This window comes from Bolinopsis microptera, chromosome 6 (assembly GCF_026151205.1).
Source record: "Bolinopsis microptera isolate Bmic1 chromosome 6, MBARI_Bmic_1.0, whole genome shotgun sequence".
Taxonomy (NCBI): Eukaryota; Metazoa; Ctenophora; class Tentaculata; order Lobata; family Bolinopsidae; genus Bolinopsis; species Bolinopsis microptera.
The window spans coordinates 11894707-11913287 of NC_087077.1; the positions used below are offsets into that span (position 1 = coordinate 11894707).

At 37.2% G+C, this 18581-nt stretch overlaps 1 protein-coding gene across 2 annotated transcripts; it reads left to right on the plus strand.

Annotated features, from left to right (window-relative positions):
• Positions 1 to 8078: 8078 nt before the first annotated feature.
• LOC134816752 (arylsulfatase B-like) lies at positions 8079 to 14776 on the plus strand. 2 transcript variants are annotated; one of them, XM_063825745.1, is made up of 13 exons: positions 8079 to 8188; positions 8357 to 8538; positions 8671 to 8882; positions 9159 to 9258; positions 9433 to 9528; positions 10388 to 10465; positions 10608 to 10709; positions 11631 to 11718; positions 12385 to 12483; positions 12619 to 12765; positions 13263 to 13411; positions 13627 to 13737; positions 14196 to 14776. In XM_063825745.1, exons 1-13 carry the CDS (start codon positions 8080 to 8082, stop codon positions 14283 to 14285), a joined length of 1563 nt encoding a protein of 520 aa, XP_063681815.1. In that variant the 5' UTR covers position 8079; the 3' UTR covers positions 14286 to 14776. The 2 variants fall into 2 exon arrangements, with proteins under 2 accessions (XP_063681815.1, XP_063681814.1); XM_063825744.1 differs by lacking the exon at positions 9433 to 9528 and adding an exon at positions 9593 to 9688 and having other exon boundaries at positions 14196 to 14672.
• Positions 14777 to 18581: the final 3805 nt, after the last annotated feature.

The following is an 18581-nucleotide window of genomic DNA, read 5'->3' on the forward strand; positions in this document are numbered from 1 at the left end:
TGTTGAGATTTGTTTTTTATAGCCAGAAATAAATACATTAATGATCACCTGATGTTTAAATATTAGTCCTTACCCGAGGTCGTTCACATTACGTAATTTGCCCAGCGGGGGGGGGGGGGGGGGGGGGGGGGGGGAGGGTTTCCAAATGATTACGCTAGTTTAATTTTGACACAATAGCTATGTGTAAAACTGATTACGGAGGGGGTTAAACATTGGCCAAAATTGATTACGTAATATGTGAAAGACCCCTAAGAGCGAAAAAAGATTACTAAAAGTATTAAGTGTTATCAATGTGCATCATCCAAACAGCCATCCAAACAGCCATAACTTAAATTGGAGTCCTCGATCAGGTTATACTCATATAGTGCCAAAGTTAACATCGACCGTAGTAATTATTTTAGAGCTATAATACCAGTTTACCATATACATGGTTCAAGACGTTATTAACCTATTTAAGAATAAAGCTACTCTTGACACCAAAATCCAACCACTAAAAATTGCCAACAGCTGTCATAATTTTACCACTGTATTGGCCCACGTTGTTAACAGCTCGTTCGAACAAGGGGTCTTTCCCCATGCCTTGAAAACGGCAAAAGTAGTTCCTGTACATAAAGGTGGATCTAAAACTGACATCAAAAATTACAGACCGATATCTCTACTTGCCACTTTCTCAAAAGTCTACGAAAAGCTTATGCACAATCGAGTCATAAATTTCTTGGATACCTACAATATACTTTGTGAAAATCAATACGGCTTCCGCCCAGGTAGGTCTTGTGAACATGCACTTCTTAATGCTAAAGACAGAATCCTCAATTCAATGTCCAAAAAGCAAGTTACTTTGCTCCTTTTGATTGACTTTAGCAAAGCCTTTGACCTTGTGGATCACTCCATACTCCTGAATAAGCTTGAGCACTATGGCATAAGAGGTCTAGCTTTAAACTGGTTTAAATGATATCTTATGAACAGAAACCAGTTTGTATCAATTGGATCCTCTGAATCCTCAGCCAACCCCATTATTTACGGTGTTCCCCAAGGTTCAATTTTGGGACCTCTCCTTTTTATAATCTACATAAACGATCTTCCTCCAATATCAGAAATAGCTAATTTCATCATGTACGCAGATGATGCAAACATTTTCCTAACAGGAGAAAATATAAACGAGGTTTATGATAAGCTCAAAATTCTTAGCGATGTCTTAGTTAAATGGGTAGATAACAACGGATTAGCTCTAAATCTTTAAAAAACGAATTATATGATCTTTTCTCGACAAAGAAACCTCATTTATCGCGATGTAGTAATTTCTGGTGTCACAATCGAAAGAAAAACAGAAGCCCGTTTCTTAGGAGTTATAATAGATAACAAACTGAACTGGTCGCAACATATTTCTGCCATGAAAATGAAAATGGCCAGATACATTGGAGTCATGTACAAACTTAAAAAAATATTTGCCTCTGGAAGCACGTTCACAAATATATCACAGCTTTGTGCAGTCTCACCTTAATTACTGCTCCCTCGTCTGGGGTTTTGTTGCCAAATCCCATATAGAAACACTATTTGTAAAACAAAAAATGGGTCACGAAATCCTCTCCGAACCTCCACGTGGTGTGGCCTGGTTGGCACTAACGGGTGGTGTGCTCTCTTGTTGAGTACTAAGGTTGGGACTTGCCAACTCAAAGTTCCCATGGGAACCAGGAAGTCAACAATAACAGCTACCAAGCACGAGGAAATTTCTCTTTCAGATATCAGGTTACAAGATAGTACACACACAAATGACGATACGTTAGACACAGATACCTAGCTCTAAGAGCTATTAAATCACCAGGAAATTCTCTTTCAGCTTTCAGGTCCCATCGAAGTCACCCACCACAGAGCTAGGGATTCCAATTCGCTCATCCTGACTACAAGGACACACTGATAATGAGTAGTCTTGGCACTTCTCCCTCCAGTAACCACTTTTCAGGTCTTTTCAGTTAAGACAGCTAATGCGTAAGGGCTGACACAGGCTAGACACAGGCTCGTGATAAGACAGATTTAGGCCAGGGATTTCAACTCTGACTACGAGGACACACTGATAACGAGAATTCCTGGCACTTCTTCCTCCAGTAACCACTTTTCAGGGGACCGGGTTAGCTTTGACACTCTTTATTGAAGTGTGACTGGACGCTCTACAATCATCTAGTAGCAGCAGAGTTTGACTGACATCCTTACTGGTTCTTTTCAGTTTCTACAGCGGAAGTTCTCAACACTCGAATCAGTTCATCTCGGACATCCTGCAGAGATGCTTTATCACAGCCTGCCCCATTACACGGGGAACCCTTAGATCTACAGTACCCTGGTGGACAGCTTAGCTCTTTAAGCATAGTGGACCTCTTTAGTTCTGAGACGCAAAGCTAACCGGACCAGGAATAAACATCAATGCAATGCTTAGGGGATGCAAATAGGACATACAACGTTTAACGATTTACTCGAACTTTTGATTCATTTTTAAGCTCGACGTTACATGGTATCAATTCAGGACAGATATTCCTTCTTCAGGTTCATTGAGGAAATCGTACCCGCTATTTGCGTTATACATGGCAAGTATCTGGACTAATGATAACTTAGGACCTCAATCAATCATAAATTCCTTTCAGATTCCCAGGCTGCATTTAAAGCCCTTAACAGCACCAATTTTAACTCCAGGTTCGTTCTGAACATCTCAGACCAACTCAACTCGCTAGGTTTTCTCATCGAGTAGAACTTTGTTCCAGGACATGAAGGAGTATACGGTAAAGAACTATAATCAACACCCAAATAAAAGATAACCTCTTCAATCTCCATATCAAGAAGTATAAACAGGTGGCACTCAGTGATAAAGGAAAAACCCCACTAACATTTTTCCTCAACAAAAACAGGTACAAGGAAATTAACATCACAGGTACTCACATCACTACATCAGATGGCTAACATGGCTACTATCAGGACACAGCCCACTAGCATACTTCCAGACGGTAGCAAACAACTCTAATTTCGAAACACAAGACTGTGAACACTGCCCAGGGGAAGCAGAAACATCACAACACTTCCTATGTGAATGCATCCAGCTGATGACAACTAGAATGAGGATATTTGGTAAACCCATCCTAACAATTGAGGAACTCATCAATAGTAAACTCGACCACATTATCAAATTAGTGGAACAGTCAACAAGGTTTGACAGAGACGATCTATTTGGATAAGCATCTAGGACATACACCAAGGATCATAAACAATCATACACTAGACCCACACAGGACTATCTCAGATAGTGACACATATTCAGGTGTGGACCATGCTCGGAAGTCCCTCGCCTGCCCGCCAAAGAAGAACATCTGAAGTGGGTTTGCTCTGAGCAAGGTAGTAACAGCTTCGAGACTCTAGAGGTCTGTTGCGTTGATATCTATTATTCTATGTTTTTGTATATACTTAGGGAGTCCTGGAGTGTGGCTAGCAGGAGTCACACTCTGTGGGCACGGCGAGAAGGCCTCCCTCTTCACTAGGAGGCCAGAAACCGTTGACCAAAACAGAGAGAGAGAGAGGGTCTTAGAGCAATACTACCAGATTTTGTTAATTACTGGTACAAAGATGGTACACCACCAGCAAGTACCAAGTCTGGTTTCTATGTACACAAAATATTGACAGTTCATAGTATCATCGTAAAGAACGCATTAGTTTTTATACATAAGCTGAAAAACTTCCCAAGTCTAGTGCCTCCTTCCATAAAGAAAACAATACTTAACAGTGCACCAATATTTAACGTCGCCGATCCGGATTCGAGTCTTACAACTTCATGGTCAGATGAATACGGTAAACACCCTTACAATAATTCAGTATTCTACAAAGGTCCACTATTAGCAATAAACAGATATAGTGTCGCAGCAACTTCCTTGCCAAGTCTATTCAACCTTAACATCTACAAAAGGTGCATAAAAAACATGCTCATTGATCAACAAAACGAGGGCATTGCAGACGAATGGCCTAACTTTATGTTATACAATATATAACGGGACTAAGGAAATCAGAGCGCAACATCAACCGTAATGCTAATAATAACTCTGTCTCATAAGCAAGCCATCACAGAATCAATTTCACTGCATACCATCTCAGTTACACTGCCATCAATTCGCCAGCAAAAACGGCATGACGCTGTGCGACTGATAGTGATAACAGTCGTTAAATTTTTAAAATTTTGGAATAGCTAGCTAGCCATAGTATAGCTATGCGCCTGTTTCCACTCTAACAACTCTAAAAGCGCATTAATATGATGATTTTAACTAAAGGCAACTTTTTATGTGCTCAGCTATGTTTTGTTCGACAAGCTCCATTATATACATTTTAATCGTTTCAATGAGATCTAAACTAAGAATCTTGTGTGAGTTTTGAGTTTGAATCGATAACACTTATTATATATATTATTTTTTGAGTAAACATTGGCTGGTACTTCGGGCCGGTCCCCAACAAACAAAAAATACATGCATGATTAATTTATCCCAATCAAGCTATTTATGTTATTATACAACTTCAAATTATGAAAATATGTATGAGTATAATAACTACTAACGCTCAGCGCTAATCAATAATATTCGACTTAGTGTTACCAGTGATTCGCTACCAATACCATATATAACTGAACCAACCAGTGAAAAAATCCTGAAAACCTTAGGCTTATCAGTCTCGAGGCTCTCAAGTTACATCGACTATCTGCACAAGCTGCAATTACCTGCGTCATGTGCATTGTGCAGCGTGTTTATCAATATCAGCCGTTTTTGTTTCCCTATGTTTTACAAATATCGTTTTCTGCTTGATTGATATTTTGAACCGCTGTTTCCAGTTTGAACTTAGAAGTTTTTATGTTTGTAAAAACCAAAATATCTTGGTGGTGATAATTTGACAGATAATGGTAACGTTATCGTAAGATAGGGGGACACAATGGCTATCCCTTCAGCTCTTAACCTGGCTATCAGTACTTCATTATCCATTCTAAATTCAAGATAGCAATTAAATATAAGGATTATACTTATTCAGTTTAAAAGCAGATCTGTAGTGTGTACAAATTTATACGTATCACACAGAAAGTGTGACTTTTTTGAATAATGATACAAAATATTTTGAAGGAGCAGTTGCTAAAAAACTCTTTATCACATTATGTCAACATGTGTCGAATTTATTATTATTGTATTGCTATTGAAATTAAAGAACCTTCATTTAATATTTAATTTTAAGGAAGTGTAATTTGATTATCACGTCTCGTTGTAGAATTACTGTAGGTTATTTTAATTTGCACTTGTTTCAAAAATCTGTTTTTCTAACTATTATTATGCATGTATAAAAGTCGTGTAAAATTATCGTTCCAAATGACACCGAAAATAAAAACGGTCGTTCGCTTTTGCATAATGGCTTTGAAGAACTTCCATTCGTTATCAAATTCTGTAATACTTTCTTGAATTTGAATCCCTCGATGATTGACTGAGGAGAGCAGATCTTTTTCATTTGAGTTGATAGTACATTGAAAGTTTCTGTTTTAATGTCGTTGGAAAAATGCCCTTTTTTGTTTAACTGTAATGTTTAAGCATTTGACCTTCGACGGTTTAAAGAATGAATCATTTATAATTGTCTTGTTACAACACTTGACATTTTGATACATCTCATTACCCAATGTGGCTGAATAACAAGCTAGGGATTCACTATTCCGCAGCATTCCTCCAACACCAATAGTGAGCTACTCAACGTACGAAATCACGTTTATACAGAATTTATACATTGTGATCTAGGCTAGAATTATATGGTATAACTTTTACATTTTTGCACTGCGTTCTTAATTGCTAGAGTTTTGTCTCTGCATGTTTATACTTCATCATGAATGACTTTGGATTCAATAAAAAATTCATCTCTGATCTGATAGTGATATTTCTGGTTTTACAACTCCTTCTCTTGACAGTAACTGTAAGCTGTCTTTACAATTACGGTAAGCTTGGGTTCGTTTTACAGTTACTAGTTTGTTTAAACCTTGTTCGATTAATTAAGAGGCTACAATACCACATTGCCACATTAATTACCCATACAGGAGCACGTATACTGCAGTGGTGGTAAGGGAGAGGTACAGTTGTCTTGGTATAAAGATGAGATAAACTGTACAGGGGAAATGTCATGTGATTTGTACTTCAAGAACGTCGTAATCCAGGAGGAGGGCATGGTGACGAATTTCTCAGAAGAAACAGCTCCATTTAAGTTTGGATTTTGAACTCAGGAGATTTACGTTCCTAATATTTTTGTCTCGAGTTCCACCGTTGTGGTAGTATGTTTAAACTGTTAACTGAAGCAATTGTTCTGATGCCAAGTCTAGATGATTTGTAGACACGTCATATCTAAAACTTTAAAATGCCACAGTTTTAATTATTTCCTATTTGTATGATATAGTAGTAAGTAGTATAGGACTTGTTACAATAAGTGTGACGAATGTTCTAGGTTCTAGCGTATCTTTCTTCTGAGAGAGGTGGGGCAGTCCCGTCGTCTCTCGGTCATAGTGTTGTGTGATCAATGCCATCTGTTTTAGTGATGGCTTAAGTCAACTTAAGTCGGACAACTTAACAATTTATACAAATAATAAAACTGGTATCTCTTTTACTTGAAACTCTGTTTTCAGTCGATTTGGCCATTGGCCAACGTTAAGTCTTTAGAGGCTCTGAAGAGGACCTCCAACTCATTTGTTAATTGTTACATGTTCTTTTTACCTAAACGATTTTATGCAATTCTCGCGCTGATTATTATGTGTAATGCAATGAATTTCAATATATTCCAAACTCAAAATAAACCTTTTCAACTTCTTTATTGTTGAGAATAAAATCGACTGTCACTTAAAATAAGTAATAGTTGAGAATTTTACCTTATAACTTTACAAGGCCTTAAACTAGAGTCTTTTAGCATAATTTACATATGAGTCAGTAACCATGGTAACTATGAGTTAGTAACCATGGTAACTATGAGTCAGTAACCATGGTAACTATGAGTCATGGTTTCCGTGAGCACGACAATGATTCTTCACTGTTCTAGAGGCGTGTTAGTATTGTATTGAATGCTTTTTATACGTGATAGGAATCACAAGACGAAGATTCTAACCATAATCGGAAACCGTGAAAGTTATTAACTATGATTGTGAAACTATTATGAATATGAACCTGGGCTCTTGCCAAGGCCAAGATAAGTTGGAATATTGATTGAGAATATACAAGACACTTTTCCATGCAGTGTGGAAATGTTAGTGTGACTGTTAAAGTGTAAAGTGTATAACTGTATTATGATGATATAGTTACATAGTGTTATGTTACAATGAGGTGCATCATCATATTCATATCATCTACTATTTATCCAATTTTACGTTAATGTTATTAGTGTAAGGGTTATGCCTTTAAAATATACAATTTATTATCTTGCGGATTTGTTTGGCGTTGTTCCAGACGATGGTGTTAGCGCCCCCTCAGTGCTCGGTCTACTTAACTTGTATTCCTCGTACTCGTGTGTTCCTTGTACTCGTGTTTTCCTTGTACTCGTATGTTCCTTGTATTGCTGCCGAACCATTTATAATTTGGCTGCTCATCTTACCTAATTAAACTTATACATTTATCATTTATGTAGGTTAAATTCTTTTTTTTCGGGTCTGGTAACTTTGTGAACCTATAATTATGGCTTATTTGAATTTGACGAAAATTCGATTCGTCCCGATTATGCGTTCTGATCCATGTTTAATTTTATCTGCTGATCACTGATCAGTGATAGTACAGATTTGTCACGTACACTGTACAGGTTGAGGTAGTTTCATGGAAAAATTTTGCAAAAAATTGATATCAATAACATGAAGATTGAAGATGCGTTTTCAAGTCAAGAAACAGTTTTGCCGACCTTAAACAAAACTCGTTACAACCACTGCAATTGTCAGTTTGCGTGACTCACACCAATCTTGAACCACCTAATTACCCATTGCATTTTTTTCCATCGGAAGAAGGTAATTAAATATGATGGAAACAATTTTTGGGGTTGAAGCTAAATCTTATTCGAACAGCAGCAATGCAGAAGCTGATGTTAACGTGGTTACCATGGTTACTGACTCTACTAGTTCTACAAGTTGACTCTGTCACCCAACCCAACATTGTCATGATGGTCGCTGATGATCTAGGTTCGTTGAACAAATATAAATAGTATACACATTATAGTTTATATTCACAACAACTTTAGAACTAACTCACACCTTATCAAAATTTTCCAATAATATATACGGATGCTTTTAACTTTAAGTACACATTGATATTACAATCGCTTTATTTAAAGTAACTGTCACCCCCAGGCTGGGCGGATGTGCCATGGCACGATGCTCTTACGATTGCCCCGACCCTGTCCTCACTGGCAGATACAGGGATAATACTGGACAGGCACTATGTTCAGCCCATCTGCTCACCTACAAGATCTGCGCTCATGACAGGGAAATATCCCAGCAGACTGGGACTTAACCATGATACCATCAACGCCGTGAGTTAAGGGAGATATAGCAGCACAGAGGATGTTCTACAAACAAAACTAGGCCGAAACCGGGGAAAAGGAGTCCAAGGAACCGTTTTTTGTAAAAAAATGATTACTTTTAGATAATATTTAAAATTTCAGGGAGAACCGTACGGTCTGATGGTGAACGAGACAATAATCTCCAACTACATGAGCGAGTTAGGATACTCTACTCACGCAGTGGGAAAGTGGCATCTGGGTTACTGTTCCTGGGACTTGACTCCTGCTAAGAGAGGGTTCGATTCGTTTTACGGCTACTACAACGGACACGAAACTTACTATACTAAAGTCACTCACAAGTTCTTTGATTTCAGGTGAGTTTAACGTTGAGGTAATATACCGTTGTTGATTTGTTGATATATATCAGGTTTTCGACGAATAGCATCTTTAGCACGCATTAAACGAAAGTGTTCGTTGTGATGATTCCCCGATTTAATCCCGATGTTGTGTGGTCTACATCATTTGATCAAGATATAACGCATATTTCCAATTCCAAGTTTATGATATAGCTGTGATCAAGGCTTCTAGAACGTCTTATTTCCTCCCAGGTTGGACACCCGAGCGGTACACTCAATCAATATTCCTCCCAGGTTGGACACTCAAGCAGATGACGGATCCGTAAACAGTGAAGTTGTCTGGAAGGCTAATGGCACTTACTCTACCGAGCTTTACGCTGACCGAGCTGCGCAGGTTTAAATGAAAACTGATTAAAAACATAAAATATTTAATGTTTTAAAATATCCAAGTTTTAAAACTTTTCATTTCAACATTGACTTGAATAACATATATTTTAAATATACAACAATATCTGTATGATATCTGATGATAAATTGTAGTCATTACACAATAACTCTACTCTTACAGATAATCAAATATCACAATCCATCCCAACCTCTGTTTCTGTATTATCCCATGCAAAGCGTCCATTTCCCCAACGAGGTCCCTGAAAAGTACCTTAAGGTAAGCAATAATCCCTCAAATTGCATTGAAAATTCCCAAAACTCAGATAATATTGCACTTGCAGGTTATAGAGAAACACGATCAGAGCAAGCCTCTGTTCATGTACCTACCATTTCAAAGTGTCCACAACCCAAACGAAGTGCCTGATAGTTATTACCAGGTTTCTGCATGGTCAACATGTCACATGTCACATGTTATCAGCTCGTCTATTGGAATTTGTGCTGTAATTTGTAATTGGTAATTTGTAATTGGTAATTTGTAATTGGTAATTTGTCAGTACTGTGTTATTGTGGTAATTGTGGTAATTGTAGCGAATGATCGAGTGACGCCCACTCCTCGAATGGTAGGTAGCCTTCAAACAGACTTTTCTTCAAACTGCGCTGTTCAGGTTCCCCCACTTTTAGCTTTCGCATATGCTTGGCATGATTCTTTCCCTTGCTGTAGACGTAGTTACAGTGGATAAGGCGACTGTTTAAAGTTGAATGACAAGTGATATTTGATGTCAGTTTTTTGAAGTTATTTATTGGCCCTAATTCTTCTGGCCCTAATTCTTCTGGATGGACGTATCATGGACCATTCAATACATATTTGTCCTGTTCTTGCTTTTTAAAATTTAATGAATCTTAGATTATAAATATACCTGTATGGAAAATGAATGTGATTAAAAATTGAAATAAAAATGGTTTTGAAGGTATTTAATCGCACGGCTGGCCTCCCAGAGCCATCACATGATTATCGCATCGTAGGTCGAACATGGCATGTGAAATACATAATCAATTTAACACTTATAAGTTTTTAAAACAAATACAGCGAATTATAGAATTAAAACTGTCATCAAATACATGAAATAATGTTGCAGATGTACGAGGGGATAGTGGAGAACGAGAAAAGGAGAACACTGCTCGCAATGGTGACTGCTATGGATGATGCTGCTGAGGTGAATTTTTATGTTCTTAAATTAAAATGCTTATTTTGAAAGTAAGTTAATTTGTTTACTAAATTTTGTAATATGTGATCAGAAAACTATGAAAATGATATGGTTATTTGCTGAAATTATTTAATAAACTTTAACTTTGCAGGTAGTAGTAACGGCTCTAAAACAGTCTGGAATGTGGGAAAATACTGTCTTTATCTTCTTCAGCGACAACGGAGGACCACTCGAGGGAATAGGAAATGGCCAGGTTAGTAGTTAACCTATAAAATAAGAAATGTATAATGTATAATGTATAATGTATAACAAATGGGGGACAGGCACGTAGCCAGGATTTATCTTTGTGTACGCTGTTCACTGTTATGTAGTTGGTAAATGTAAAACAAACTTTTTTGATCAGCCTCGCGCTGAACCAGTGTTGCAAAGTAAAAATTGTGTATTTTTTGTACATTTTTGTGTGTAAATTAATTTATTAATTTATCACTTGTACACATATTATCACAAATTATTTTATTATAATAAAACCACTTCTGTGAAATTGTGATTTTGACTTAAAATACTTAAACTAAATATCAAATAATTGTGGGTATAAATAAAATTTTATATAGGGTGTTTTAGACTACATTTGGCATTAAAGAATTTTGTAGGACAGCAATAAACTGGGACTGAAAAGAATCAAGTACTCACGTAAATTTGGTAACTTCACAAGAGCAATCTGCATTCTCCAATCAGAATTTACGACTTACTCAGGCCTCATTGTCTTGATAATTTGACGATTTTGAAGATTTTGACGATTTTGAAGTCAATTGCCTACCGTTTCAACAGTACAGACTGCAGTCATAAACACAGCCCAGTTACCTGGCCCCCCCTCCCTTGGCTACGTGCCTGATGGGCTGGGACCATCAGTCGTTGGGTGTTGAGCTTGACAGTACAATATTTCTGGACGAAGAAGATATTATGTGTTTGTAGGAAATTAAAAATAATGTAGTCCTGATCGAAGATCGAAGATGGTAGAATAATAATTGATCCGTTTACAAGAGGCCCCAATCACAGATTATGGTTGACGATATAAACATATAAATATAAAACTTTTTGGTAAATTTGTGCTATACAGCTAAAATCATGAGCAACAACTTGAGAAGCTTGTAACATGACAATAAAATTAATTCAGGTAAACTACCCACTAAGGGGAGGTAAATATTCGTACTGGGAAGGTGGAATCAGATCTAGCTCCTTCATCCACTCTCCCATGCTACCAGGTAATTAATATATACAGCTCGTTTATCTGTATACCACCTGTATACCACCTGTATACCACCTGTATACCACTTGTATACCACCTGTATAGTGTATACCACCTGTATAGTGTATACCACCTGTATACCACTTGTATACCGCCTGTATATCACCTGTATACCACCTGTATACCACTTGTATACCACTTGTATACCACTTGTATACCACCTGTATACCACTTGTATACCACCTGTATAGTGTATACCACCTGTATAGTGTATACCACCTGTATATCACCTGTATACCACCTGTATACCACTTGTATACCACCTGTATACCACTTGTATACCACTTGTATACCACTTGTATACCACTTGTATACCACCTGTATACCACTTGTATACCACCTGTATACCACTTGTATACCACCTGTATACCTGTATACCACTTGTATACCACCTGTATACCACTTGTATACCACTTGTATACCACTTGTATACCACTTGTATACCACCTGTATACCACCTGTATAGTGTATACCACTTGTATACCACTTGTATACCACAGATAGAGCTGTATGCCGTGAAATCTATTCGAACCTTACTTCTACGGGGTCCGGAATTTCATCTATTTCCAGTGTCAGAAATGTACAATCTCCCTAAAATACCTAAACTTTTTAATGTGCTCAGGTGGAGTGATTAACCAAGAGCTGCTCCATGTAACGGATTGGTTACCCACTCTTGGGCACTTGGCAGCTTGTGGTGTTGAACCCAACGATCAATGTACAGGTTAGTTAAGTTTGGTGAAAACTGTTAACAAGATTTTGTATCTAGTGTTTATATTGGCCGAGATTATGTAACTTGTATCGATAGTAATTAAAACTTGGGAATCACGGAACACCATACCAGCACCTCCACTTTCAGGGCCCGATATGGGAGACATTGATGGAGTTAACCAGTGGAACGCTATAGTTGGGGCGGGAAAGAGTAACCGGACAGAGTTTCTTGTTAACATCGACCCAAAGGCTAAGAACTCTGCTCTAAGATGGGGACCCTGGAAGCTTTACCATGGTCTGTAGTGTTTTATAAAGTAATTAGCAAACCCGTGGTCACAGTACAGGGAGGAAGCTAATACTAATAGTATTCTTTGGTAGTCAGTTTTTATTGCATCAAAAAATATCCTACACAACCGAAGATACAGCCGATTAAAATGTTGCTGGCACTAAACACAAGTGCAACGTAATATCAACAAAACCGATAAAAATGCCGTTCTAACAATCTTTGCACGTGCACGTGCGTGTAACAACCTTCGTTCTTTTTACCTTATTTGCACGTGGGCGGTCGTACATACATTATACATTAAACAGACAGACAAACATAGTCTTTCGAATTATAAGTATGATTACATTCGATAATTAAAGCACAATTTACGCTTTACGAATTTCATCGCAACTTTTAATCCAGATGTAGTAAAAAGTTTGTGACTAATTCTCCTCGTCACATAATCTACTATCTAATACATAATATACAAGCTAATATTACCGTGTCTCGTAACTCCTTTATCATAGGTAACCCCGGTAAAGGTGACTGGGTACCACCACCCAGCGTAAACGAACATCGCTACAACCAGCAGTTTACACATGGACTGAGGGACAGGAACAAGTTCGAAACTGACCAGGAGTATGTTTTCTCTGAGGGTATCTATAATCCAGACACGGTGAGTTATATCCGTATATGGTTACTATAGTAACTGAGTTTTATTTGATAAACAGATGAGAACTTATCAAAAGAAGCGGTTTTTTAGTGCTCATAGGGACATAGGTATTTCGAAGTATTCATCCATCCTCGAGTGACTTCAAATGACCATTATACTTATAGTTGATATGTGGATGACATATTTTTGTACGAAAGCCTTCCTATTCGAATATTCAGATCATGTTGTTTGACGTTGAAGCAGACCCAGCAGAAACAAATGAAGTATCAAACGACAATCCCGACGTTGTGAACACAATGCTAGAAAGACTAGTCTACTATGAAAGCCGGGTAAGTGTTCGCGCAGATTATCTAAATACAGTATGATGAATAATGAATATTATCAATTATCATACAGTCTTGGTTGGTATACCGTTGGTATACCGTTAAATCGATTTAACACCGCAATTCCAGTCGCAAGCCTGGGACCACTACTAGCATTGTCACAACATCTACAAAGCTGCCATATAGCCTGACTGACAATTTTCTCGACTGACTGACAATGTTTCTTCTTTTCCCCATTTAGAATACAAAGATTAGTACATTTTAGCTTATGATTAATATTATATTTTTACCTATAGTTTACCTAGATTGATACTATGTTAATGATAATGATTAACATACAGTGACAATTGGAAATAATTCTTGACTATCAGTTAATCATTATCATTTGTATAGTAGCAATGATTAGTGTTTGCCGCCACAATATGACACTAAAGCATTTCATTCTGTAATCCAATTTTTTTCAGACAATTCCTCCAAGAAATTGTGTTAGAGACCCTGCCTCCGATCCTGCTCAATTTGGAGGAGTTTGGACTCCCTGGTTGAAAACGTGCTAGTCGTTCATATCAGCAAACTGTGAACAGATCATGAATCTTAACTGTTATTGTTAACTAATCTAAATTCCGAACCATATACATAACGGCATAACAATATTTATATATATCTGATATAACCAACGTACAATCGTATTCGTACATTGTAAATGCATTTTCAAAAAGGAACTGTCCTTTTGTATGCTGCCTTGTATAGTAATTTTTTATATCAGTGTTTACCGTGACCCTCAAAGTGTAATGAGGTTATGTTAAAAGTGTTAAGTGAATTTTCACTACGATGCCCTTCATAGAATTGAAAAAATGAAATAATTTATAAAAGTAAACTGTTTGCATGATTGGTTTTTTAGTTTTTATTTCAAATAAACTATGAGTAAAATATATGACATAGATAACAAGCTTGTTTAAATTGGTAAATATGTCTATTCACTATTGTCTAATAATATATGACTTTTTGGTGATCTAAATGGGGCACACTATTATATCTCCACAAATCGAAAAACGTATTTGCATGATTTTGATCTGGTAGTGGTAGTATATATAGTGGTATCCAACTTTGTACGTATGTGCATGAGCGGTTAGAAATTCCAGAACCTTTCACTTTCAGTAAACCTTAATTCCCAAAAATTTGGGCGACAAAAAATTTGAGCGGGCCTCTCGCCCAAATTTTTTGCAGACCAAATTAATTGCATAAATCTTTTCCGTCTGCTAAATTTTTTGCTAACCAAACTTTTGGCATTTGGCCTGTGGCCCTGAAATCTATCTAGAAAGATGGCTTTTTCTTCATATCCAAGTGAAATAATATTTGAAATTTTAGTTTTCTAATCTGTCATTCATGGCTTGACCATGTAAAAAGGCTTATATTTTAAATGAATAGAAATAACTGGAATAGCTAACATCTACTAATAAAACAAATGGCTAGAGGTACGGATAGAGTCTAGAGATGTAAACAAGATCTGCAAATGGATTATCATCCACCGTAAAGTCTGATCTACAAGCATCAGTTATACCCGACTTCCCAAAGCCTTTCCTTATGTCATCTGGCCTCCCTTTTAAATATACAAAAAGTTCGTTGATCCAACGAGCGTGTACTTCACGGATCACTGTCAAGCGGGTATCAATTTTCACATTGTCTGATGAAACTCCTCCATTGAGCTAACACACTGTGTTTTTCGCGTACCAATCTTCGTACTTATTGCGCATGAATTTCTTAGCCAGTCCATTGATAGATTAGTTTGATAGATTAGTTTGATAGATCATGTAATGATGTAAACCTTCTAATTTTCTTCCAAACCTTTCGACCATCTGGTGAGGCGTCATAATGATAATTGTATGTGAAAGGGGTATGATAAGATATGCTGAGTGTAAATAGACTAAACTATCTGATTGAGAGACTAAATATCACTATTGTATATTTATCTTGTATCACGTTGCGACCCCCACGGTCGTTTCACTATGTTACGACGATACAAGGGGGGGCCTCGGGTCATACAACGTATGACAATTTCATTTTGTACTGTGCCATCATCACTGTATTTTTTAGTAGTTACTGAGCAGATCGTAAATTTCACAATGTGAAACAACTCAAACTACCACCTACATGCTTAAAATTGAAAGCAAAATGACTGGAATAATAAGGAATAATAATGAACTAAGGCAAATATCTAACTGAAATTTTAGTGGAAAATCGTTCATTTTTCGAAGAATTTGTGCCCAAATTTTCGGTCGCCCAAATGAGTTCAAATTTTCTGCCCAAATTTTTCGGGCTCAAATAAATTGTGCTCAATATAATGGCACACAAATTTTTGGGAACTAAGGTAGTTTTAATTCTCCTGTTTTCCACTCAGTTCTGGTATAGCTAACAGGAAAATAGATTGATATCCGACTATTTTCGATTCAGCAGCCAAATCTCTAAACCGGTACTCGCGGTTACTAGTCGTTTGTGATAATATAAAGTGTGGTATGTGGTAGATATTTATATAGCGTACTCTACAATCTAGATCTATAAAACGGAGTAAGAGTTACTACGTTAGTCTTTTATCTCTCCGCTAAGTCTACAATTCTGCTAACTAACAATTGACTTATGAGTATGAGGACAATTAAATGTTCATAGATATGGATCATAGAGATTACATTCACAAATAATTGAACAGCATGAGACAAGTGGAAAACAAACAAACGAATAGATAACAAGCTCGTTTACTTCAAAAAGTTTATTTTCATGAATTTTTGTTTTTGATAATCACTGACGTTCACTAACGTTCAATAACGTTCACTACAAAATGAGTGGAACGTGCGTTCAATACGTCAAAATCCACCGTTCACTACAACTAAAATTCAAAATCACTGAAAATGCACCATTCTGCAAATTTAATATAATATGCATCAGTCACTGACTGAGCAATTGGCCAGAGAGCTCCATAGAACTATAAAAGTAAGGGGCCTACTCTAGCCAACAGTTCTACTACTAGCAAATTACCTGAGGTAGTCTCACGACAATTAGTGCAATGTGCACAAGATATTCTTGAGCAGTGACAAATTTAAACCCAAATTTCACTGTTTCGACTGAATTTTTCTTCATGCTTCAATGACCATATTACAAGGACACTGAGGAATGAGGATTAGATGGCACAAGACACGATTGAGGTACTCAATAACTTTGATTGACGATGTCTACCCTTCCAGATCGTTGCTCTGCTTGTCGATCTTGTCGATCTTGTCGATCTTGTCGATCTTGTCGATCTTGTCGATCTTGTCGATCTCGTCGATCTTGTCGATCTTGTCGATCTTGTCGATCTTGTCGATCTTGTCGATCTTGTCGATCTTGTCGATCTTGTCGATCTTGTCGATGCGAAGCAAGAATGCTAGTTTGCGCGGTGCGTCGAAGCGGCGAAGTCCTCTAATCAATAACTCAAAGTTTTATTCCCAAAGAAAGCTTTGATAAACGGAAAATCATCAGAATATAAAAAGAGATTTTGGAATATTTTTGAAAAGAAACATTTCTGCAGTCCCCTTGACCGAAATTTCGCGGTTTTTACTGAAATTTCGTCGTGGCAGCATGCTGCTCTGATTTATAAAGTGGATCATGACTCATGCAAGCGTTTATTTATAATATTGTACGTGTAACGTGACTCATTTAGCTGTAAAAACTTAGTGGTCTTAATTAGTAGTCGGTATGAATTATTAGTCACGGTATGTCGATTATGTAGCAGATACTGCTGCAACCAAGTTGTATATCCCGGGATTTTGGTTGAGGTTAATTGCAATTACATGTTAACGATGATAACTTTCAAGTTTCTTCCTACTTATACAGTAGCAATCAATCCTTTCTAGTCTCAATTTAGGAATACACTGCACCTTTCAGTACGATAAGGATTGGGGTTTAAAATACATTAATCGTTGCGTCTTACTCCAGTATAGTAAGGCTAATTTTATTTTAATTGGCGCAAGGTTCTGGAGCTATAATATAGTGCTGAGATCATATTACTGTTAAATTAGCTTTACGGGCCTCTCAGTCAGATTTCGAACAATGAAAAGTTTTCAATGGGATGTTCATGCATATGACATCGACCCTGCGACAGTCCCTGCACTACATGTATCAACATAATTACACATATTATGTCTCGCGTAAAAATAGAAGGCTCCTGCGTGACCACGAGGACTGTTTCAGCTCTGTATCTCTATAATAGCCATCTTATTATCGAGGCCGTTTTAAATGCCTAATCGATTGAACTGGCCATGCTACCATTTGCATATAGGCACGCTGTGTAGGATTCCTCTCACTGATCTATTTACATAAGTGATTGGCTTGTCTCTTAGAGAAAGGATCTGAACTGTTTGCGGAGTATTTTACGGTCATTTGCTTGAGCCACTGTCCTTGATAACCCATTAAATGCCTTATCTTGCGGTTACTTCTGCAACCAGACATGTTTTCAGCAACTGTCAGTGTCATCGATGATTGTTATAGATTTTTCTTATTTTATGGATTTTTGGAATTGCATTAGTGAGACAACAAGATTGGAGATTGGCATACACAGTGCACATCAGTTTCAATCGTTCAAAAGAATGGCGCTCTTTTACTTTTAGACGAAATTTGTTATACGAGCTATAATATCTAGCTGTAACTATTACAGCTGTATTAGCTGCAGATAGTTATTACTTATATTTGCTACTGTGGATACTTTGCTCAGCCAGTCACAACTTACGACTTAGTCTTAGGCAGGCCAACAAACGGGCTCCTTAACTGCATAGTATCTCTTATCGGTATGCCATAGTCCTTATCATATAGATTGATTCTGTGCT

What these genes read in the sequence shown, in the direction of transcription:
- LOC134816752 (XM_063825745.1), top strand. Translation starts at nt 8,080, where the DNA reads ATGCAGAAGCTGATGTTAACGTGGTTACCATGGTTACTGACTCTACTA. An exon ending in TCCCTGAAAAGTACCTTAAG is followed by an intron (nt 9,529 to 10,387) that starts GTAAGCAATAAT and finishes ATAATGTTGCAG; the next exon opens with ATGTACGAGGGGATAGTGGA. An exon ending in ACCCTGGAAGCTTTACCATG is followed by an intron (nt 12,766 to 13,262) that starts GTCTGTAGTGTT and finishes CCTTTATCATAG; the next exon opens with GTAACCCCGGTAAAGGTGAC.